General features: G+C 38.1%; 1 protein-coding gene across 1 annotated transcript in view; it reads right to left on the reverse strand.

Annotated features, from left to right (window-relative positions):
• Positions 1-397: 397 nt before the first annotated feature.
• LOC110345961 (uncharacterized) overlaps positions 398-25338 on the reverse strand; it is a 147658-nt gene continuing 122717 nt past the window's right edge. Inside the window, exon 5 of the mRNA XM_087193772.1 lies at positions 398-5036. Coding sequence (XP_087049898.1) covers positions 4899-5036 — 138 coding nt within the window. The 3' untranslated portion in view covers positions 398-4898. The remainder of the gene's footprint in view (positions 5037-25338) is intronic.

Raw genomic sequence — 25338 nt, forward strand, 5'->3', positions numbered from 1 at the left:
ACAGAGGAGCTGGGCTGGAGGGAATGGAAGATGTACAATAATACTATTTTTGAAAGCATTACGTGTTTTCAATTCTATTGGGCTCAGAGATAAAACTGAGCCTCCATTATGTATTCTTTCCATACATCAGTAAGAATAAAGTTTGAAGAGGATCATTAGTACTCTAGAGGGAGGCCATGAGGCGTAGTTAGAACAGCTCAAATTCCCACTTTCCTACTTACAGGCTGGATAGTTTTGGAAAGATATTTATTTGAGCTTTTGTTTCTTTATATGTAACTAGAGACAAGGATAAAAATCTGATGGGTTTATTTTGTGGATTAAAATGATGTTATATATATATATATATATATATATATATATATATATATATATAAAATGTGCTTAACACACACCTGGTATTTAGCAAGGGCTCAGTAAATAAATATGTTAACAAGGGCTCAGTAAAACCTTAGTTTAGAAGAAACTATGTGAACGGAGGTGCAGCTTGTCAACTAGGGTCTCATTATAAGATTATTAAGAGGGGGCCTGGATATTTCGTTGGGATCTCCATATGTTAATGCCTGTAGGTATTTTCTCAGGGATCATTCTCTTATCTGGAAAGTAAATGAACAGCTTCTGGTGTTCTCAGAGCCAAGTGCGAGAAGGGGTTGGAGGATATCACTATTCGAGATGTAGCTCTGAGTTAATTCTTTCATTTTCTTAAACTACAGCTTCCTTCCCTTGAGCTGTGGCTTTTTCTCAGCCGTCTGCCATTCAACCTTCAGAGGCACCTGGTGCTACCAAGTCTCAGAGTATCCCTGGGATTTTGTAGCTCAGAGTGACTTTTTCTTGACCCTGCTACCTGACCCTGAATTCTTTTTTTTTTTTTTTTTTTTTGGTACCGGAGATCGAACTCAGGTCCTTGTGCTTGCACAACAGGCAGCGAAACCACTGAGCTAAATCCCCGGCCCAGATCACCATGAATTCTTACAGAGATTTAGGTTTTAGCTTTATGCTAAGTCAGTTTCCCTAAGCCATTTGCTTTCTAGCTTTCAAAATTTTATAGCCATCTTTCATTTGCTGTCATCTATTGTCTCATTCTTTTTGACCTTATGGCCTTTCTATAAAAAATTCTTTTTTTTATTCCTGCTATATTAAAGCCCAAATCTTCCAATCCTCCTTTCATTTTGTATATAAAGTTGAATAGGTGCTCAGGAGAAATTTTTTTCCCATTAAGTTTATTGGTACATTTTAGGTATAAAATACAGTTACATTTATCTTTGGGATCTTGTACCATTACATGAATATCTTGGTTCTTATGTTTTTGCCCTTCCCCGGCCCTCCCTTTACCCCCTCCACCCTTCCTTATTTGCAAAGACTTTGTTTCCATTTTTTTCCTCTTCTCATATTTTTTTTCCCTTCTTTCCTTTCTCCTACCACTCCCACTTCACCTGCTCCTTTAGACCTTTTCTTCCTATTACACAATATCAATTACACATTTTTATAATTACAATATCAAGATCTAGGAGACAGTATCACAGATTTTACAGAATTTAAAAGGATATAGAAAGCATATTACAAAAATCTTTTTTGAAATAAATTTGACAACTTCTAAGAAGTACCTTGGAAGACAAATTAATGAAACTAACTCTGGAGGAAATATAAAATTTGAATAGCACCTATTAAAGAAAGTGTATTCCTAGCTTGAAAGCCTACCTATATGACAACAAGCTCATATACATTTTAACTGATAAATTATATCAGACATTTAAAGCAGAAAAAAGAAGGAACACTTCTCCCCTCATTTTAGGAAATTAACATTGTATTAATACTTAAACTGGATAAAGATAATAGAAGAAAAAAGTATGAACATAGATAGAAATTTGTTTAACAAAACAAACTCTTAGAAGTCAGATCTGGCAGTATGTAGAAAGTGGTTTTATTATAGGGATGGCATTGTTGGGTCAGCTTTGGAAGATCCACCCCCAAAACTCATCATTTTAACAGAAGAAAGGAAAAAGCCATATGATCCTGTCAGTAGTTGGAGAAAAAGTATTGGACTAAATTCTACAGCTGTTCATGGTAAAAGCTATCAGGAGACTAAAAGTAGAACAGAACCTTCTCAACAGATCAAAGACATGCACTCCATACTTCCAGCGAGAACGCCTTATATGAATGGAGAAGATACAATGCTTTCTCCCTAAGGTGGGGAACAAGGGCAGATATGCTTACTCTTCATCTGTCCATTAAACTTTGAAACATGGGCCCAAACCAAAATAGTCTGGCAATAAAAATAAACAAATACATTGGATTGGCAAGGTAGAAGTACAATCTTTATATGTAGATGAAATGATCATCTATAGAGAAAATACTAAGAAATCTCTAGGAGCCCCTAGAACTTGTATTTGAATTTGGCAGGATTAGAAAATACAAGGTATACATAAAAATTCAGGTCTGTGTATACTTGCTATAAATGAAGTATTGGGTATTGAAATTTAAAAGCTATGTAGGAGTACAAAGGACCTAGAAAAGTAAAAAGAAAAAGAGAAAAAAATACAGTGTTAGAAGACGTTTAGTACCTAATTTTAAGACTTCCTCTAAAGCTACAGTAATCAAGGCAGTGTTGGAGTAAGGAAAGACATATAGATCATTGGAATAAAACAGAGAATCTAGAAATAGAACCACACATATATGGTCCACTGAGTTTTGAAAGATTATTTAACATTAACATTTTATAGAACATAAACTCAATTCAAGAACAGAGGAAAAGATAGTGTTTTCAGCAAATGGCACTAGAACACCTGGTATCCGTATATAAAGTTAACCTCAACCCTTTATTTCCATACATAAAAATAACTTGAAAGGATCTATGAACCTAAATATGAAAGCCTAAAACTATAAAACTTTAAGAAGAAATTATAAGGGAAAATGTTTATGAATTTAGGGTAGGCAAGAACTACCCAGGATACAAAAAACACAATGTATAAAAGAAAAAAATTGATTAATGAGATTCCATCAAAATTTAGAACTTTAAATGACATCTTTAAGAAAATGAAAAGTAGTCCTTAAACAGACGATATTTACAAAGCTTATAACCTATGACCAGAATATATAAAGAACTCTTACAGCTCATTAATAAACAACCCAATTAAAAAGTAGACACAAGAAGATGATAAAGAGCCAGTACAGCACAAGGAAAGGTGTGCAACACTAGAATCAGAGAAATACTAATCAGTACAATAACAAGATTGAATTATACACTCATTAGAGAGATGAAGTTAAAAGTTTTAAAAGAACAAATGTCAGCTTAAGTTGTGAACAAGTTAGAACTTTCTAATACTGTTAATGTGAATGTAAAATGATAAAACCGTTTTGGAAAACAATATAGAAATTTCTTGTATTACTGTTAAGAACCAATAGTCCTGTTAACTTAAGGTTTTTACTTGAGAGGAATGAAAACACATGTTCACAATAGATTTGTACATACAAGTACATACAAGTTGAGTATCCCTTATCTGAAATTCTTGGGACCAGAGTGTTTCAGATTTTCATTTGAAATCCACTTGATCTGAAAAGAGGATAGCTGCTCCTGCTTTTTCCTTTCGGGTTCCTGTCACATGGAGTATTGTTTTCCACCCTTTAACTTTCAGACTTTGAGTTTCTTTTTGAATCAAATGTGTTTCTTGTATGAAGCATATTGTTGGATCTTGCTTCTTGACCCATTCTGCCAGACTATTTCTTTTGATTGGTGAGTTGAGACCATTAACATTGATGGTTATAACTCATACACATTGACTTATCATTGTCATGACTTTTTCTGTTTGTTGGAGTCTCCTCCTTTGTTTTTAATTTCTTGTCATGCCTGACAGATTCATTCTGCTGGGCTTCCTGGGGTTGTGATCCTCATTGTCTTTTCCTAGGTATTGTCTAAAATTTTTTTGGAGTGCTGGTTTGGTATTCATGAAGTTCCTAAGGTGCTCTTTGTCATGAAAGTATCTTATTTCGCCATCAATTTTTAAAGATAATTCTGCAGGATACATCAATCTGGGTTGGAGGCTATCTTCTTTTAGGGCTTGAAATACGTCACTCCAAGCTCTTCTTGCCTTGAGGGTTTGCATTGAGATGTCTGCTGTCATTCTGATGGGCTTTCCTTTGTATGTGATTTGTTTCTTTTCTCTCACTGCTTGTAGAACTTTGTTCTTCTGTTGGATTTCTGGAATCTTAACAATTATATGACTATGTATAGATTTTTTTTGATCGAGGCTATTTGGAGTCCTATATGCCTCACTCATCTGTATGTCAAGTTCTTTTCCCCTGCTTGGGAAGTTTTCTGCCATCACTTCTGTGACCAGTTTTTTTATGTCCTCTGCACTCTCTCCTGTTTCTTCATTGACTCCAATCAGTCTTATGCTATTCTTCTTTGCATCATCTAGCAGCTGCTGGATTGATTTCTCATGGTCCCTTACAATTTTAAAGCAATTTTTCTTTTCCTGGTCACTAATTGCAATCTTATCTTCCATATGTGAAATTCTGTCCTCACATTGGCTCATTCTGCTGTGTAGACTTTCAATGGAGTTTTTAATCTCCTGGAAATCTGTTTGCATCTGTTTTATGAATTCCATTTGTTTCCTATGTTGGGATTCCATCGTGTTCCTGAGCTCCTCTCTAGATTTATTAATCATGTCTTGTACTATGAGCATAATCTCTGCTGTTATCTGAGAAATTATTTCTGATTTCAATTTTTCCAGATCCTCTTTTGATGCCAGTTCAGGGAGTCCAGGTGGTTGAGTATTAGAGTGTTCCATCTTGTTTCCCTTTGGGGTTGCTTCAGGTGATCTGGAAGTCTGGTTTTGAGACTTGTTCATGTGTCTTCTCATTTCAATGCGGGGGGGGGGGGTGCCTACTGGCACCCGAGAGGCTCACCTCCTCTGTGCTGGGAGTGGTGGTATGGCAGCTGGAAGCCTTCTCTTGTACCCTGGGAGAGGCTCACCTCCTGTGTGCTGGCGGGGTGGTAAGGTGGCTCGGAAGCCTTCTCTTCTGTGCTGGGAGTGGCTCACCTACAGGAGAAATTATAAGTAGTTCATCTTCTCAGAGTCAGTCTCCCTCAAGTAGCCACCTGCTAGAGATCCCCCTTAGCAACTTTCTTCTTTCCTGTATTGAGTCTTCCTCAGACAAATAGCCCATTACACCCATGACATTACATTTCCCCATTACACTCTAGAGCCCCATTTGATTATTATTGAGAAGATTGGAGATTTTCATGACTAAGATTGAAATGAATGAATTTCTGCCCTATTTATAGAAATGTGGTGACATGTTTCACAATGTATAAATTACACAATGAGTGTTGACAAGACTCTGTAACCATGGATACTCTGTGATTACTCCTGGATCATACTCATTGTTTATTTGTATCTGAAATGGAACAAACAAAGTTCTTGCAGCTAACTCAGGAATTTTCCAGTGGAAACATACCTCCTATCATTATTGTCTTTTCATGAGTCTGGCTCCATGTTTCAAGCTCAAAATCAGCCATATATAGGGCTGGGGATGTAGCTCAGTGGTGCAGTGCCTGCCTCACAAGTGCAAGATCCTGAATTCAATCTCTGGTACCAGAAAAATAAAATCAGCCATGTATATTGGAGAGGACTGAACAATCATTCTTCCTGGATAATGACTGAAAGTTCCAGGATGAAAATAACAATAACAACAGTGTGGAAAGGAAAACCAAATATTCCAATTGAATAGTCTAGAAAGCACCTGGCCCTGGATCTGCTAGCTACCTCTGGTCCTGGTTCATCCACTTAGATGGAACATTTGGGAAAATACCTGCAGACTGCATTGATCCACAGAGCTCCGCACGCTTCAGTATTTGTTTCCAAAGATTTTGTATTCCACCAGGCTTTCTCCAGAGTAATTAACACTGTATTACCGGTTGGCGAATATTCCATTTTATATACTTAACTGGTTGACCACTCAGCAATTCACTTCATACTCCATTTCCTCCTTTACAATACAGTACACCATAGGCATTTCAAGTATAACTTTTCTCTTCTTTCTTTTTTTAATTGGTATTTTTATTAGAACATGTTTGTAGTACATGATGTTAATGATTACATTCATCTCTGGAAGTTGGTTACACGTACACAACACATTCTTATTCTTCTTTCATCCCCTTCCCCTCCCCTCTCTCCTGCCTCTGTTCCTTCCCTTTTCCAAAAGATCAAATCTTCCTATTATCTATCATTTATTTTGCTCTTTATTTAAAGTTTTAAAAATTTCATTCATTTATTTTTTTATCTTGTTTTTTGACACAGGGCCTTACTATGTAGTTCAGGCTGGCTTGAACTCACTATGTAACCCAGGCTGGCCTTGAACTCTCCGTGATCCTGCCTCAGCCTCCCAAGTGCTGGCATCTTTATTTATACTTTTTAAAGTATATTTTATACTGTATTATACTTATACTCTTATACTTTATACTTTTTTTAAAATTTAAAACTTCTGAGTTTGTAACAAATCACAAATTTTTCTTAAATGATTGCTTTTCTCTGGGGTTCTAGCATTCTCTGAATTAGCCAACTCCATTTATAATGATCTATTTGAATACAGCTAAAACCTATCATATCACTAAATCTGAAATAACCAAAATGTATCTTTGAAAAATATTCTGGAATCTTTTTCTGGTGCCAGGAAGCAGAATTGAACTATACATTTTGTTAAAAATACATATTAAAGCTGGGGTTTGTTTGTTTTTTTTAATTTGGCTCTTTTAAAATTATTCTTGCCTTTAAAAATAATGTATGCATAATATTTAGTGTGTTAAAATTAAGATTGTAATAAAAATAGAAAATGAAGTCTCCAAACTTCTTAGGTTCACTTAAAAAATTAGTCTAAAATTACAGGCTTATGGGGACAGCATTCCCTGAGTGCTTGATGGAGAATTTACATTGGATTTGATTTCCATATAGTTTTATGGTTTCCCTGGAGCAAATGAAATCATGCAAGGAGCGATGAGAAAGTTATGTTATTTCAAGGTATAGAAAGGAGCAGTATTCACTAGTATTCCTCTCCACTGGAGAGGAGTGTTGGACCAATAGTTCAAAGTACTTATTGACACGGAAGTGCGAAAATTAAATCTTGCACCAGGAACCCTCTTGGAAAGCAACCTTTAGGTTGTGATGACCTGCGGACCTCTCTGAATGCACAAGAGTGAACCTTGCATCCTGTTCTTATCACCCACGAGTAAGCATTGTTCAGGTGAATGCTCCTACAATTCCTTTCAGAGTCTCACTGATAATTGCGCCTGAAATCATTTGGCTTTTTCATCAAAGAATGAAAGAAAATGTTCCTGATCTTGATTATCCTGTGCTGTATTAGAAAAAAAAAAAAAGAAAGAAAGAAAAAGAGAGAAATTCACTCAAGAAAGTTCCTGGCTTTAAATCACTGACTAATGTGAAAGTCGTAACAATTTTGTTATGGTAGAAAAATGTTAAATTGGACAAAAGGATTCAAAATAGCTCCTCACTGGTATTCTCATGGCAGAAGATATACATTTTTTCCTTCAAGGAAAATACATAGTAACTTTATCCCCAAATCCTACATTCTAATTGTATTAGGCAGAGTATATCTCTAGTATTGTCATTCCATTAGAGAATTTGCAATAAATCTTAACAATACATGCAAACACAACAATCTAATGGTCCATTATAAAAGAAAAGACTGCCTGTTACCATTTGTTTCCAGCAATTTATATGACTTCTCACATCCTGCTGGTAAAAAGCTCCAGAAGACAGGAAACTCAGTGTTTGTTTTTTGTTTTATTTTCTTAATAGTAAGGAATATTAAAGTGAAAGGGGAAGGCTAAGGAAAAATGCTGCTTTTGGTTTTTTTGTATTTACCTTACACTTTTCATAGTCTTTCATAACCTGGCAGGATTCTGAGCTTTTGATTTGAAAAACACCGAAAAGTAGTTAAGTGTCGATGCTTTTTTTTTGTTTCCTTTGCCATTCTTTTTTATCCTCTCTTCAGTGACGCTGTGTCTAAATACTGAGTGTAGAAAAACACAGGGGAGTGGCTGAAAAACCAAGGCAGAGAGGAAGAATACCTTTCGAATGTGTTTCCTTCTTCTAAGAAATTAATGGTACCCTCCTCCACTTCTGTCTCTAGGCTGTTGAGTCATCCCTCAACTAAGAAATCTTAACTCTTGCTTGCTAGATATGGCTTGTTGTGCATATATAATACGTGAGTTTGAGAGTCATTTATGATTTAAATTAAATTATGATATTAAATTAAATTATAAGTTCCTGGGCAGAATCCATGACTTGTTCATCCATGTGGTCCCAGACCTAGCACAGTGTGGAACTCCAATTGAACTCAATTTTTCAAATTGAATTCAGTAAGCCAAACCAATTACCCAAATACTTATCATTACCTTTATCTTTTAATACCTGTATAAACATATGGCAAGTAGGCTGGCTCTATTGGCAGGAAGTAATAGATATCCACACAAAGAAATAAGCACTTGGTGTGGACTGGAGAACACATAGGACAATCCCCAAGTTTCAGGTTGCTTCCAGTGTGTCACATGGACAGGTTTGGAGTTCATTGTTTAGGTCATAATAATGAGTGTAATTTGGAAGGCACCTGGCAGTATCTACACCAGCTACTTAGAGTCTTTGAGTTCCCTAATTTGAATGTAGCATTTGGGAAAATACCTGTGGAAGGCAGTGATCCACATAACTGTAGCAAAACAAGGGCTGTACCATGTCTACTTCCATTTCCTCTGTCCAGAAATTGGTTCTTGTATTTGTCCCATAAACATAGCAAAAGATGGTTTTCTCCCACATTTCTGAATTTACATCTTTGGTCAAATGACCAGTGGAGACTGGTTTGCAATTTTGATCCCAGCTCCGGATTCTCAGCAGAGAGAAATAAATGGGTTTTCTCAGCTTGTGTTATTTTCTCTCTGTGGCCCAATATTTGAGGGCCAGAGGATGGGACAGGCAGTTATAAATAGGACTGTCAGGGACTAACTACTCTTGGCTGGGATAGCGATTCTCAGAGAAGGAAGGTAGTGGGCTCGGCAGATAGACTAGAAGGCCTCTAATACAATTATTTTTTTAAAAGAAACACTTGGCCAGGTGTGGTGGCACACTCCTGTAATCCCAGCACTGGGGAGGTTGAGGCAGGAGGATCGTCTCAAGTTCGAGGCCAGCCTGGGCTACATAGTGAGTTCAAGGTCAGCCTGAACTACATAGTGAGACCCTGTTTCAAATAAAAATAAAAATGAAAAAGGAACATTTGCTCTTTCTCAGAAAGAAAAGTACAAAATGAATAGGCATAGGGACAAGGCAACCAAAAAACAATATTTGCAAAATTATGGAGAGCATTTGAACTGGATCAATGTTTCTCATAAATATTCATTCATCTGGTAGAACAAGAGAAAAAAGACTTATCAGTCTTTCTAAATTAAAATCTTCCTTTCAGAACTGAACTGAGGAATGACTGTGACAAAGAATACCTGCCTAGCATTTCTTCTCTTCTTCTTTGATGAAAACAGTTGGGGCAGTTTTATGCACAGCTAAATGAACACATTCCCCAGCCTCCTGTGTAGCAAGGTGTCACCAAATGAATTGTATACTGAATTTGTCTATGAACAGTGGGACTTTCAGCAGCATTTTTTCAAAAGTGGTGGACTTCTAGCAGATATCCTTTGTGCTTTCCACTCCTTACCCTTCTTGCTGGCTGGAGCACAGGCATAATAAATAGGTCTCCAGCATCTACTTGGGAACTAGGGTGACCTTGAAGATGGTAGTCCTCTCCATTCTTCATAAGAATGAAGAAAGGTGCTTGGGCCAGAATGACCTCACGGAGCTATCATACCATCACTGTACTGCTTCACTACAAACTTATGTGAGAGGCAAATAAATGCATATCTTAGTTAAACCACTTTTTTTTTTTTTTTGGTATCGAGGATCGAACTTGGGACCTTGCGCTTGCCAGGAAGGCGACAGGACCCCTGAGCTAAATCCCCAGCCCCTAGTTAAACCACTTTTATCTCCAGTCTTTATAATTAGTAACAGAATACAAATCCTAACTAGCTTAAGGAGTCTCTGTTGGGGGATGCGCTGTATGGTTGACTGACAGTGACTGATTAAAAACATTTCAGGGGTTGTGGTTGCAGCCCAGTGGTAGAATACATACGGAGCAAGCCCAAAGCTCTGGATTCAATCCCCAGAACCCTCCCCCCCATTCAAATTCATGACATGACCTGTCATTGAGACTAGTTTGTTCTGGTCTTGACCATGTTTCCACAGTGGCTAAAGTCTATTAAGGCAAAATGGTAAACCGTTAAGATGAATAAACCAATGTTCACTTTTTAAAAACCCTCTGTAGAATTCTTTTTAATTAATGAGAATGTCCCTTGAAGAACTACGGGGAATGAAATTGATGGATGGCTTCAGCCGCCAGGCTCTGCAATCCATCTCCATGTTTGAGCTCAGGCCTTAATTCCCAAAGGCTGCTCCCAACTGATGACAGAAGATTGTGGCAGGGATAGTAAAGCAGATGTGTTCAGGATATGGGACTCCTCTGATGCCAGACTTTGGCTTGAGGACTCCCTGTAGCCTTGCCAAACTTGTTTTATTTTGTTTTGTTTGCAGTGCTGGGGGCTGAACCCAGGGTCTCACACATGCTAGGCAAGTGCTCTGTCACGGAGCTATACCTCTAGCCCAATTTTTATTATTATGTTTTTCTGAGACAAGGTCTTGCCGTGTTATCCAGGCTAGTCTCAAACTTCTGGGCTCTAGCGATCCTCCTACCTTAGCTTCCACCTCACCAACCTTGCCCAATCTTCCTTTAGACCACATGGCAGTTTAGAATTCTTCTACCCAGTGTTTTCTCCCTTTCTTTTTCAGATTTTTACTGTGGTCTGATGACTCTGTAGCTTTTCTGGCTCACTCTGCATTTTTCCTTATGGGCATTTCTCTTAGTAAAATCTTAGCATGCTTTATTCCATCTTGGCATTTTCTTCTATGGAGACCTGGACTAACACTCTCATCTGAGGCAGGGTTGTAAGTAAAAAGACTTCAAGTAAAAAGATGATTGCTACTCAACACTGTCTCCATTCCTGCAGCTGATCTAGTTTCTGTGTCCAGTTTAGGCAAGGATAGATTATTCTGCAGGGGATGGTGGGGGGGAGATTCATGGTATATCAGACTCCTACTTCTCCATTTTTTCTTCTCTCTTTTAAATGAGGAAGAAATAGGGGGAAAGAAATAACCACTGAAGGGATGTAACTCAGTGTTAGAGTGCTTACCTAGCACGCACAAGGTCCCGGGTTCAATCTTCGGCACAGCACCTCAAACCCAAACCAAATCAAACCAAACCAAAACACAGATCACAAGTTTTTAGTGGAGGCACTGACAGTGTGCTTTGCTCAAAACCTGAGATACTAAGAAGAATGAGGGGTGAAATAATACAGTCTCTCTTATGTGAGGGTCACACAATGGATGAAAATATGAGAAATTGAGGCGGGCTCTGGCCCACTCGGTGTTCCGAAAATGTGGCCAACCAAGCTTTGCCATCTTCAGCACATGGGAGGAAAGAGAGTGGAGGATTACATGGAAGTTTTTCACGATTTGGCCCCAAAGTGCAACATATCACTTTTGCCTATATTCCATTGGGCAAGACTCTTGTCACATGGGATGCTGTGGTATCTAGTCCAGTAGGAGGCAGAGATGAGATAGAATGGGTTTGGGTAACAACTAGCCAGTTTCCACCCTAGCCATTTAGAAGAGGAAATGTAAGGAACAGTGGGATTCTGGTTTCCTCAACAAGGGTAGTTTCTTTTTACAAGGACAACTCCACACAGTGATTTTCTTTCTTAATACTCTGGTTACATCACTTCATTTAAAAAGTATCTATTTTTAAGCCAATATGGAATATAAAAAAGTATTTTATGGTAGTTAAACTGTCTTAACATCAGTTAATTTACTTAAAGATTTGTTATGCCATCAAGTATTTCCAGACTACTTTGAACAGATTGCAAAGCTGCCTGATCAAAATTCTCACTTCTTATTTATAGGCAGATTATAGTTCAGATCCAGATGTTGAATGGGGGAGCAGGTAGGAACTTTTATCTTGTGTTTCATAGGCATGTCGAATGATATGATGAATTGTATTTTTTTTTTGGTACCAGGGATCAAACTCGGGTCCTTGCACTTGTGAGACAGGTGGTGTAACCACTGAGCTAAATCCCCAGCCCGATGAATTGTATTTTTAAAAAATGCACCAATAGATGACAAGCCTTGGCTATGAGTTGACCCTGAATAAAAATGTATTTGCAATTTAATCAAATTTTCATGAATTTGAAAACAAGGCTATTTTGCAAATTCAAAGTAAGCATTTCAACATGATAACAACTCTCTGTCATAAATATAACCCAATGACATAACTTCTACTTTTAGCAGCACATTAAGTAAAATCAAGTCTTTACTTTGAATATTATCATTTTGGGGGGAGGGGAATAGGAACATATATAATATTTTCTCAATAGAATTTCTTTTAAAATCTTCCTAGGCTGTCATTATATAGTTTTCTGAAAACATGTATTAGCTATTGGTAATTTCAGTGGCTTAGTAAAGTTGTAGTGTTCCAGTTCTTCCAAATTGCTAACTACTGCATGAGACCACAAGTCAGAATTTGATTAAAGATGACATTTGCAAAAGTATAGCAGAGTAACTAAAACCATCACTTTTTTAGTTTAGCTCTATAGTACCTGCCGTTCAAGAAATTCACTTGCCAGCAACACTTTATGAATTCAGCATTTTAAATTCAGAAAGGATCTTAAAGGTCAACTAGTCCAACCTTTTCATTTCACAGTTGAGAGAGCTGAATCTGGAAAAAGCTAATGGGTACATAGATAATTACATACGTGGGGAGGTTTGGAGGCCTAACCCATCCATCCATCCATCCATCCATCCATCCATGCATCCTCCAACAAATATTTATTGAGTGTCCACTGTCCGGACACCTGCTTGATGCTGACCATATAATGAGGAACAAAATGAGACATGGTTTCTGTTCTCCTGAAATACAAAAATATTAATCATATATTAAATACATTGCTATGAAGGAGAACTATACTGTTTTGAGAGCAGATAACAGGGGCCAACCTTGTCTGGTCAGTGAGGATGACAAGGAAAGCTGACTTTATGTCCCTAAGTATAAGCTGAAAGGTGAAGTTTGAGGCAAAGAGCAAGAAGAATGCACCGTGGGAAGTCATGTGCTGGAACAGAGGTAAGAATAGCACATAGATCAGAACATGCTTCAGTATGGGGGTGAAAGATAGGGGCTGAAGACAAAGACTAGCTCTCATCCTAGGGACTTGATGTAAGGATCTGAGGTTTGGGCTGGGACCACCATTTTGCTGTGATGAAGGGCCAGCCAGGGGATTGGCGTGAAAGCTTGAGGAAACCAGTGAGAAACCAGATAGATCCCTGGTGGTACAGCATGGGCTACCAAATCTCATATGAATGAAGAAAGGATGTGGAGCCACTGAGTTGTAGTTTTTATGATTTGGGTGAATTTAAATTTGGTATTTGGTCATGAGTAAGCAAGTAGGAAGTCAACCAACTTAAATGGCAACTACTGTGTTCTTGATGTGATGTTTTGAGTTTACTCAATATTTGCTGAATCTAGCACTCCTTTTAATCACTATGTGGATGGAACACCTTCTGTATTTGTTTCAGTCTTACTCATCCTCAAAGCCTGGGTCAGCCTCCATAACTCCCAGGAGCATCACTCTTTAAAACAAAAAAAAGACAAAACAGCTTCTACTCTTCCTGCTGGTCCATTAACAGCGTGAGTCTATATGATCTTTTATTTTAATGTCAGTACTTCAGTTGTGTCTTTTGCTCCTTTGTATCTTTTCATGTATCATTTGTCAAAGTTTGGTATGCATATGAATGAATGGTGGGCTTATTAAAGGGCATGTTCTCTCAGATATCACAGGTGCACATGTGGAGGAACACTGCATATAATGTATCACACAGGATAGGTGATAGGTGTATATCTCACCAATTGAATTGAATTAAAAGTCCAGAAGGAATTTGGGGATTATCAAAAAAGTTTGTCCTATAAGGGTTCAAAAATGGGCACCTCCTTCATCTTGTCCCTACTGTTAACATAACTTTGCTGAGTATCTAAGGCTGAGATACTGCATGCTTAAAATGCGGCCAGGATTTCTGATGACCTCAGCTAAATCTGGTGAGAAAGACCAAATCTCATGTTTGAAATTCTACATAACTAAAAATCATAATGTTTCTTATACATTTTAGATTTCTGTTTTCATTTCCTTCAGTTCTGAAGTCTTGCTGCTCCCACTGAGATTTGGTTTTTGATTCAATGGGAAGCATTTTGTTGTGAAAGTAAGTGGCAGTGCATCTACCTGTGCCACAGCTGAATTTCCACAAGATGTTCATTTCTTCCTCCTTCCTCTGGCCCAAGTTGAGCCCTGCCTTATCCACCCCTACCTCTCATACACATACACAGCCCTCTCTCACATCTGCTACAAAGATAGACAAGTCTTCCAACTTCTTTCTCCTCTCCTCTTCCTTCTTCCTCTTTCTCTTCTTCCTCCTCTCCTTCTCTTTCTTCATCTTCTTCTTCCACATGATAAGCACTGTCTACCACTAAGCTATACTTCCAACCCCTCTAATCTTGTTTATACACGCACACACACACACACACACACACGCCCACAAGCACACTTGGCTTTTCTCAATTTTATATATGAAAATGGCAAGTTTAACAAAATAATGGAGAAGTTAACAAAACTGTAAGAATTCTCATAAGCCCTGATAATACTGGTATGTTTTAACTGTCCTCTCTTTACTCTGTTGGTGATGATGGGGTAACCTCGTCAGGGTTATGGAGATGGCTAAACAGCCAGCACCTGACATGGAACACATGAGATGGACAGAAGTTTCTTATACTCATATACTCATAGTCTAAGGGAGGAGGATACCACATGCCATGCATTCAGTGAGCCAAGGGGCTGTGGGAGGCAGACTTTGTAGTACCAAGGTGATTAGGTGCCACTGGCTCCTGCAGGAAGATATGATTGGGTATGATATTGTTGTGCAAGCTGACAGGGAGCTGAAACTCTAGTCAAGGATAAGCAGGAACTGTTTAGTTCTTGTGCTAAGGAGGATTGCTTGGCTAGGGGACTTTATCTGCAGGAGCTGAGTGGAGAGAGGAACTTGTAGTTAGGCCATCTGAGGTTGTGCCAATTTTACCAGAGGCTAACATAGCACAATGCTAATTTTAGGCTTTATACCACAGGGTCTCTATTCTTTTTTTTTTAATCTAAGTTGAGGGGCTGGTCTAGCTCTTTCTCATTCCTAGCTCATCTCCTCAGTGTTACTTTGGGACTATAACTTACCTAAACAATTTTCTTTCTTTTCATCTCCATTTTATCACTGTAAGCCTTCCAAGTTGGATTAGAGTATGTCAAAGGTCTTTTGGTTCTAAATTTGAATGATTAAGTAATAATAATTAAAATAGATTGAGTATTTATATGCTTAAATCTGAAGCTCTTTATCTACTTTTTTAGGTCAGGGTCCTTAGAACCAGAGCCTGAGGCAGGAAATCAGGTGTTTGGAATATATTGCTGGCCCTTCTTCAGGAAGAAACTTTAAGGGAGGGAGGAAACAGGGTACAGATGGTAGAGGGAAGTGAGGAAGAATGTAGTCTAATTTCTTTAGAGAGAGGCTCTGGGATACAATCACACCTCGGAGTTATCTCTGCCTTGAAGGGAGGGGTCTCTTATACAGTAATGGCTGTGGGTTGTGGAGTGGGTGGTTATGATCATCCTAGGACAATTCTGCAGAGAAGGTGGGCAGCTGGGGGATTAGTGCCATTGCCTGCCAAATGAGATCTGGGTAGGGCGCCAGTTGCATCTAATACATATACGTGACTTCATTTAACCTCTTCAAAGAAGCTTAAAAGGCAGATATTATTATCATCCCTATTTTTCAGATAAGGAAATTAAGGCATAGAAAAAATATGGCTGAAGTGAAGTCAGAATTCCAATGCAGACAGCCTGGTTTCTATTTTAAAAGTATTATAGGGGAAGCATGCCCAAGAATCCCAAAGTCTCTTCTAGCTCTTTGTTTTACGCTTTTAATGTACTTCAATTCATGAAGTATGCATTGATCACTGATACGGTAATGTGTTCCCCATACAAGAATGTTTCACTGAAGAGCCCAAATTACATTATGACCCTCCTTGCTGGAGGCTTTGATGTTGAAAGCCAGTTACAAAGCCCTGGGCTCATTTTGTCCAGCACTTCAAATCACATAATTAGTTATGCATACCTTTTTGGATTCAGTTCCAAACTGTTTGATGAGTATGTTCTTCTTAACTCATCTGTGTGAATTATCTACTCATGAAATGCATCTTTTAATGAGAAAATGTGACAATGAACCTTCATCTAAGTTAGTAATTAAGAGGTACTGTGCACAGGAACATCATCTCAGCTTTCAGCCTTTTTTCCTCATGAGCATTTTTATCCTCAAGCAGTAACTTGAAAGAAGATGACTAAAGATATTTCTTGATAAGGCTGAACAGTTAGTCATCCCAGGTTTTTGGTAAAAAAAAAAAAATGGGGGGGGGATTGCTGTAAAAATGGGCCATTTGAAAGAGGGAGATCCATATTTTTTATTTTTCCTCCTTGTTTAACAAAAAAAGGGGTGGGCACTACTATGGTTTGGTTATAGTTTGAATGTCCCCTCAAGGGTTCATGTGTTGAAATTTAATCCTCATTGTAAAATATTGAGAGGATGGAAACTTAATTTGACTATGGTGCTTAGAGGTGGGGCCTTTGCAAAGTGATTAGACTTAGATAAGTTTATTGGAATGTGGCCCCATGATTGAATCCTGATGGCTTTGTGAGAAGATGGAACGAGACCAGACAAACACACATACATTCTTTGTCTCTGGCCATATGATACTGTGTACCACCTGGGGACTCTGCCAGCAAGGCCATCGTCACATATGGCTTCTTGACATTCTACCAAAACCATGAGTCAGAATAAACCTTTTTTCTTCAAAAGTATACTGCTTTAAGTATTTTGTTATATTAACAACAGGCTAATACAGTAAACATCCATCAGCAGTGGTCCCTGGAGAAGGGGAAGATTATTAGGTAGGGTGAGTTTGAACCTAAGAGTTTCAAAACTTTGATTTCACTTATTTTAAAAATAGACAACATATCACTTGGTTCAAAATTCAAAAGGGTACTTTAGTAAAAAGTCTTCTTCCCTATGTGGCAGGTACACAATTCCCTTTTGCAAAGGGAACTAGTATTGTCAGTGTTTTGATTCTCTTTACAGAGGTGTTTTATGAATACTTAAGTGAATACATATAAATGTTTCCCAAGATCTTTAAAAATTCATTGGTGAGGGTATAAGCAGGAAAAAAACCTATGCATAGTTTCTTAGTGTTATAACAAATTGCCATGACTATGTGGCTTAAAAGCACAGAAATATATTATCTGACAATTCTGGATTCTAGATGTCCAAAATCATGGTATCGAACAGAGCCATGTTCTCTCTGAAGGTTGTGGGGAAGAATTTTTCCTGCCACTTCCTGGTTTCTGGTGATTGCTGGCACTCTTTGGTCTTCCTTGGCTTATAGACACATCACTTCAACACCTGCCTCTGTTGTCATTTGGCATTCTTCCTGGTGTCTCTTGTCTGAATTTTCCACTTCTTTAAAGATATCAGACACAATTCTACCCACTTCAATCCATAGTGTTATAATTTCAAAGCTTTAAGCAAGCTTCATAGAGAAATACAGTTCAGTTCACCTTTGGGATGTGGAATGCTGTTGAGAGCTCCTTTGTTCTGGAGAAAACAAACACCCAAATAGGTCTTTGCCCTTTCGTAGACATGAAGCACAGACCTGCAACAGTAAATGGAGATTTCTGAATCTCCCCCAGTGACATCAAGAAACCAAGCTTCTGTGGATGAAAATGAGAAAAATTATCTACGTAGTGAAAAGTGTTTAAATCAGTGGATTTTCCCCCAACATATTTGACCCCTGTCCATAGTAAGATATACATCATAATCCCAAACACACCAACTTTGAATACACACACATGAATAGATGTAACTGAAACAGACTTGCTCCATGAGATAATATGCACATTTATTATTTGAAATGAATTCTGATATTTTCTATTCTACTATTTTTCATTATTTTTTTTCTTAAGACTACTACTGGGTTCTGCCTGAGGCATGAATAACATTTCTCTGTGATGTGTTTCTTTCCTCAGAAGGGGTTTATAGATTCTAGTGCCTGCACGCTATTGCTTGTTCTCCTGGAAGTGATTGTGGATGGTAGGAATGAAGTGGAGGACTAATTTTCACCTTCCCAAGGGGTAGTGAAAGGCTGTGAAAAGAACTGAATCTAGATAATCAACCTGGTTCAATGTAGGTTGGGCTGTTGGTGCCATACATACACGTTACCCATTTTTATGTGAGTCAGATTTGGAAAATTGTACTAATGTTGGGTTGCGCTCCAATGTACTTCTTGAAGTACCAGGAGAATAGGGACTGTTAATCATCTTGGACAATGCTTTGGACGAAGTAATGTAAGGGAACGGGTCAGGGATATAAAGGAAATGGGTCCAGAGTGGGTGTGACCAGCAGCAGGGTCAGCAGTGGCCCCATGGGTGGAGGGGATTGAGTCATCAGGAAACAAGCAAGGAAAATTTGTAGAAAGAGTCCACTTTCCTTTTTATTTATGAAGAGGAGTCAAAACCAAGCCTGAACTTTACTGACAAATGAGATGGGAGTCAAATCTTTGTGATTTGGGGACCAGGAGTAAACTGACCTTGTCTGGTCTGAATAGGTTGTTAGCCTATTAGTTTCCAATAGCTGCTGTAACAAATTGCTACAGACTTACTGGCTAAAAGAACACAAATTTATTATCTTAGACCTCTGGAGGCCAGAGTCCAAATGAGTCTGTAGGGCTGAGGCCCTTCTGGGTGCTGTAGGGGAGGACCCATTTCCATGCCTTTTTCCCCCTGAGAGCCTGCCTGTATGCCTGGCTCATGATTCCTTCCTCTGTCTTCAAAGGCAACAGTGTAGTGTCTTCCCTTCTCTCTCTGTTCCTCCACTTCTGTGTCACATCTCTCTTGTGTCTCTTTTTCAAGCATCCTTGCAAAATGTATCAAGCATACCTGGATAATCCAGAATAATCTCAATACCTTTAATGTAATAACATCTACAAAATTTCTTTCACCGTGTAAGGTTCCATATTCATGGGTTCCTGGTATTAGGTCATGGCATCTTTCTGGGGTGGGGAACATTATTTGGCCTACCCCGGTTGAGGAGACTTGAACACAAAAGCTATGCTTGCTTTTCAACATGTGACTTTAGGTTCAAGACCTAGAATCAATTTGCTGCATTAACATTTGCATTAGTTAGCATTCTGTCACTGTGACAAATACCTGAGATAAACAGTTTAAAGGAGGAAAGATTAATTTTGGCTCACGGTTTCAGAAACTCTGTTGCGTAGGCAAAAACATGATGATGGAGTGGAGTGGACTCCTCTTGACAAATAAATAGGAAAGTTTACTCCTTCTACAAGCAGTGGCTAGGCAGAAACAAATGGTGAATGGGAGTGCCAGAGGAAAGCTGCTCACCTCCTGGTGGCAAAGAAGGAAGGAGAGGGGGAGTGAAAGGGAGAGGGGGAGGAGGGAGTGAGTGGGTGGGGACAAAGGGGCCAGGGACAAAAAATACCCTTCCAGGTCATGCCCCCAGTGACATCCTTCCTCCAACCAGGCTTCACCTCCTAAGAGCACATTCAGATATGAATTCATTAATGGATTAATCCACTGATGAATATAGCACCCTCATGACCCAATGCCATTCCAAAAGCCCCACCTCTAAATACATGAGACTTTTGGGGGACATTTGATATCTAAACCCTAACAATGACTCAGTGTCTAAAGACTTGCCTTACAATTCTGTCAGCACCTATTCTTCAGTATTTTAACGTGTATTTTTTCTGCTGGGAATTGGAGCATGACCAAGGTAGGCCCTGGTCCCATTATGGAGGCTATGGATCTGTGTCACACAGGCCCAGGGAGTACAGGGACTGTGTCATATGGATGTGCACATCCATGGACAAAGCTTACTCCTGGAATGATGTGACAAGGGCAGAGCCACGAATAGCATCTCTACTAAGTCTGGCTAACATTGACTTTTTTATTAGACCCTTTGGGACTCATGAAAGCCATGAAGGAGATGACAAAATGACTTCCCTGGCCACTAAAAGTGTCTATTTATATTCGGCTGATAATTTACAGCCACTAATGAAGTAAGGGGAGTTAGAAAAAAATCACCTTCAACCCCACCTCGATCTCACTTTTGATCTCTCTCTTCTTTGATTTGTCATGTGTGACACCTCTTTACAATTCTTTCAACATCAAAATCAAGTTCAGGGCTCCAGACATAGTCTGTAGTCCACCCAAATGTATCCTGGAACTATTATTTAGCAGGATGCTAAGATAAGGTGGCATATGTTTTCTTTCTCTGTTAAATAAAATTCCTTTATGGACAGCAACTCATGATTAATGTCAGTCAAAAGAGGAATTGGTGTCAGAGTGCTGTCATTTGATATCAGTGATTTTTCCTTTGTATTCTTCAAATTACTGTCAAAGGTCATTGACAGTGAATGTAGCTAGGCATTATTTTGCTCAGTAAAGTATATCTGGCTGAAAAATGTCCAGCTTTCTGTCTGTAAATTGCTGTTCTGATATGAAAGAAATAATTTGATATCTCAGCAAGGGCTGAGAAATCATACCTTGAGTTCATACCTTGAGTTCATGCTTTTGAGTCTTCTCTCTCATTAATCTCCCTGGTCTTCTCTCTCTCCCCCTTTATCTTGTGCAGCTTTTTCATCCACTATGGTATTTATATTCTCTATCCTAATGCTTCTTACCTGAAGAGGAATCTCATTATTACATGGGTGATTTGAGAAGAGGTAAAGCCGGAAAGGTAGACTGCTCTCCTTTTAGGATATTTACAGTATCTTTAAAAGATCATCTGAAGGTGTTGAGTTGTTTGCCACCTAATTTCTAAAATCCACTAGCCATTTTCTCAGAATAATGTTGACTTGAAACATACGCTGTTTATGACAATTCATTATCCCTAATACAATGTAGAAAAATATGTCGAGTAAAGGTCAAAATCATGCACACTGCCAAGTTGCTTTTCACGATGCAAGATGTGGAACCATGGTCTTGATAAATTTGGAAAACCAAGTGGCTGCTTCAGAGATAGTTTTTCAGCCTTCAGTCTTTCTTGCTAGCTGATGGTAACAATTTTGTACAGGATAAGAATATCCTTTCTTAATATGTTTCCTTCAATCTCCAAGAATATAAATGAGTTGATGGTTAGGGCTATGAAGCTCACAGGAGTCCATATAATTCTGATAGGTTTCTGAGATTTGAACTATTTATTTTGCTAGCTTGATGTTTCCCAGTGCCAGGAAGAAATTTAATAAGACTGGAAACTCTATGATATTCTTCACTTGGGCATTGCCATGGCAAGGACTGAATAGAAATCCAATCTACAGCCAACTTGTCTTAGGTAACAACAATTTTCAAAAAAAAACAGACAAAGACACTTTACTTCAACGGAAGCAGTAATGCGCTATTAGGGGAAATAAGCAAAATTACTTCAGAACTTGACTAAGCTATTTGATAGAATTTTAAAAAGCATTAGACAAAAGATCTTACAGGTGCACTTGAACTGATTGAACTTTCGTTTAGGACAGTAGTGTTAGGCAAACAAAAAAATCACTTCTTCATTGAGAGTCATTCACTTAAGGGAAACACTGACATTCACAAATATAAACACAAAGAATTTTCTTTAAAAACCAGAGGATAATAAATGTACCCAATAGTTTTCAAAAATTTTAAAACATCTTATAAAAGTTTCAAGAATATACAAAATTAATGAGAACAGTATAAGTTCCCATGTATCCATCATTAGCATCAACAATAACTGGGACTCTTTCCACTTCTTTCAAAAGTAAGAATTGCTTGAGTCATATATTATGCACATCCTGTTCTGTTTCTTGCATAGTCATTTCTATTCCTTATGGGCCTCAAGACATTATAATTTCAGTACACTTTCTTACCTCTTCCTTCCCTGAGAGGTAAGGTCCCTTCAGCTTGCGATCTGCATTTTCCCTTCTCTCCACTTCAAAATGTCTTCTGTATCTCAGAAATCCACTCTGTTTTTCTTATCTCCTCCTATCATTTCCTCTTGTTGCAGAGAAATAAGTTTTTTCCTTATGGAGACAAACTTCTACTGACTATTTGGTCACATCTATCTTTTCCAGAATCTTGTCCTATTCATTTTCCCTCTTTCATTTTTTCTTTCTCAGAGGTCATTACTCTTAATCATCTCAGGCATTAAAGAACAAAGTAGACCTCTTTGTCTGGGCCAACATTCATCTACAGAGCATGACCTCTGGGAGGATGAGATCTTCACTGCTGGTCATAGAGAACAATTACAGGAAGGAAACTTCACAAGCAGATGGCTGAGAGACTGTGAGTAGTGTCAGTTTTTTATTGTACGAACTCTTCAATAGAATAAAGACTGTATTTTTTTTTAAAGTGCCACAAACCTTTCAAAACCAATGCTTTTTAGAATTCTGAACCTTTTAATCACTACTTTATAAGAAATAGATCCCCCTGATTTGGGTCAAAAACCGTAAAGAAGCATACATACTGAGTTGCATTAAAATGAAGAGACAACATTAGTGAACTCAAAACCTGGCCCATAAATCAATGCTTGGTCATTTCACACAACTGATAAGTATTAGATGTAGGACACAGAGCTCTGACTCCTGATCTAGTGCCTTTACATCCCCAGGACCTATCACATGGCTGAGTATAGAGTAAGTAAGTATTCAGGGAATGGTTATTGAATGGATAAACAAATTCATCACAGATATTTGGTTTGGAAATAGGTTGGTCAAAGGTGACAGGGGAATTGGACTCCATTGAACTGGCTACCCTTGACTAGCCTCCAAACCTGCCCTGCCCACCATCCTTAGCTTTGCCCTTCTACCCACGACTCTTAGTCTTCAAAAGGAAGTGTATGCTTGTATAGTCTCTGTTTCTTTAATAGCCTTGGATTTGTGTCTGAGACAAATCAACATTCGTGGTATTGGTTCTCTAGCTATAAATCTCAGCAAGAATCAGTAACCAAATAAAACCCTTTGGAGAGTCCTTAGAGAAGTAAGATTTCTGAATATGAAAATGTTATAACATTCATTTGAATCAATCAAATTGGCACTCACATATATACATGGAAGTTGACATTTTCCTAACAATAACTAGATCCAATTGTATTTGGCCGTTTATGGTACTTAACAGGTATGCTTTTCATGAGAATTGTTAATCAAATTTTAAATTGTTACTTTAGAACTCCTAAGAGCCAATAATTGTTCCTGTATTTGATGATATACCCTCCAATATTTTTAAGGGATAGTAAGACTGTGGAAGGGAAGGAATATTTTCTCTTTATAGCAGTGTAGCCCATAATCAACTGATTATCATTGCCTATGAGTGAGATATCTTTCATCCTGCTAACTGAAAATGAGACTATTTTCCTTAATATAGAATAAAAGCATTATTAAAATGCTTGGTCTTAAGTTTGATCCCCGGTACCAAAAAAAAAATGTTTAGTCTTTGTTTGCTTAAGGACAAAATATTAGTCAAGTGAGTATATATGAACAATTAATCAAAAAGTTGAACCAATTGATATTTTTAATGACTTGCTGGTCATACTAGTTAAGGAAACCTCTTAACAGATTGGCTTTCCCTATAGCAAAGCAGCTATTTTAGCAAGGCCAAGGATGGGAAGGGGGCCAGAAGATAAAATGAACTACATCATCATCATCATCATCATTTTCATCATACAAGCATGATTTTTTTCACATAATTATTACTACTTCACAGAAGTCCCACAAGGTATAATTTTCATCCCCAATTAACAGACAAGGACAGCAGGGCTATAAGATGTTAGGAAACTCATTCAATGTAAGTGGTGGAACCAAGATTTAGATACAAATGTTTGGATTATAAATCCAATTCTAGTTCCAACACTCCTTGCTATATCATATGGTTTTGTAATCTTATTAATCTCACAAGAAAACATGAGTGATGCTAGAATATAAATAGGTGATAGACAAATGCTCGGAATGGGTGTAACTTGCCATCACAGCTCTGAAGATGACTGTTAAACTTTTACTTACACTGGAAACACAATGCAAATTTATAGTTGATGGATTGGCAAAATGTTCTAAGTTGAGTGACTGGATATTATGAAGTAATATTTAGAGAACAGTTATTGTTTTCTGGCACCACAAATTTCCTATAAGATAAAGGCATCCCTTGGTATCTCTAGGAGATTGGTTCCAGGAACCCCATGGATCCCAAAGTCCATAGATGCTCAAGTCCATGATATGAAATAGCATGAAATTTCCATTTAACCTATCACACCCTCCCCTACACTCTAAATAATCTCTACACCATTTATGACACCAAACATAATGTAAATGGTGTGAGACTAGTTGTTATACTACATTGTTTAAGGAAAAAATGACAAGAAAATAGTTTGTGAGTGTTAAGTGCAGACACATTTTCTTCTTTGAACCATTTTGACCCAGGGTTGGTTGAATCTTGGATGTGCCATAGCATAGAGAGCTGACCATACATACCTAAGTGGATATTTTCAGAAACAAGGAACCTGCTGTTTCCCTCAAATTATTTCTTCTCTTGCTGCAGTGCTTCATGTGTTTATTCTGTTTAGCAGCAGCAAAAAGTGTTGTGCAAGAGCACCAGTTGTTACAGTGTTGCAGCAACATGATCTATTTATAAATTTATAGTGTGGACAGCGACAGAGAGTCAACAGATTGAAAAATGCCTAAAGAGGGTCGGGGATTTAGCTCAGTGGTTCCGGCGCCTGCCTCGAAAGTGCAAGGTCCCGAGTTCAATCCCCGGTACCAAAAAAGAAAAGAAAAAGAATGCCTAAAGTGGGGGTCGGCCAACTTTTTCTGCAAAGGGCCAGATAAATTTTTTAGCCTTTGCAAGTCACATGGTCTGTGTTAGAGCTTCTCAACTTTGATATTTGTGTGTATAAATAGTCACACACAATACAAAACCCAACGGGCATGGTAAAACGCTATTTATAGGCACTAAATTTTACATTTTATATAGTTTTCACATCTCGTGAAATATTATTCTTTTGATGCTTTTCCAACAGCTTA

The sequence above is a fragment of the Heterocephalus glaber genome, unplaced genomic scaffold (assembly GCF_053883595.1).
Source record: "Heterocephalus glaber isolate CG9 unplaced genomic scaffold, H.glaber_assembly_v1.0 deba00001594, whole genome shotgun sequence".
Classification (NCBI taxonomy): Eukaryota; Metazoa; Chordata; class Mammalia; order Rodentia; family Bathyergidae; genus Heterocephalus; species Heterocephalus glaber.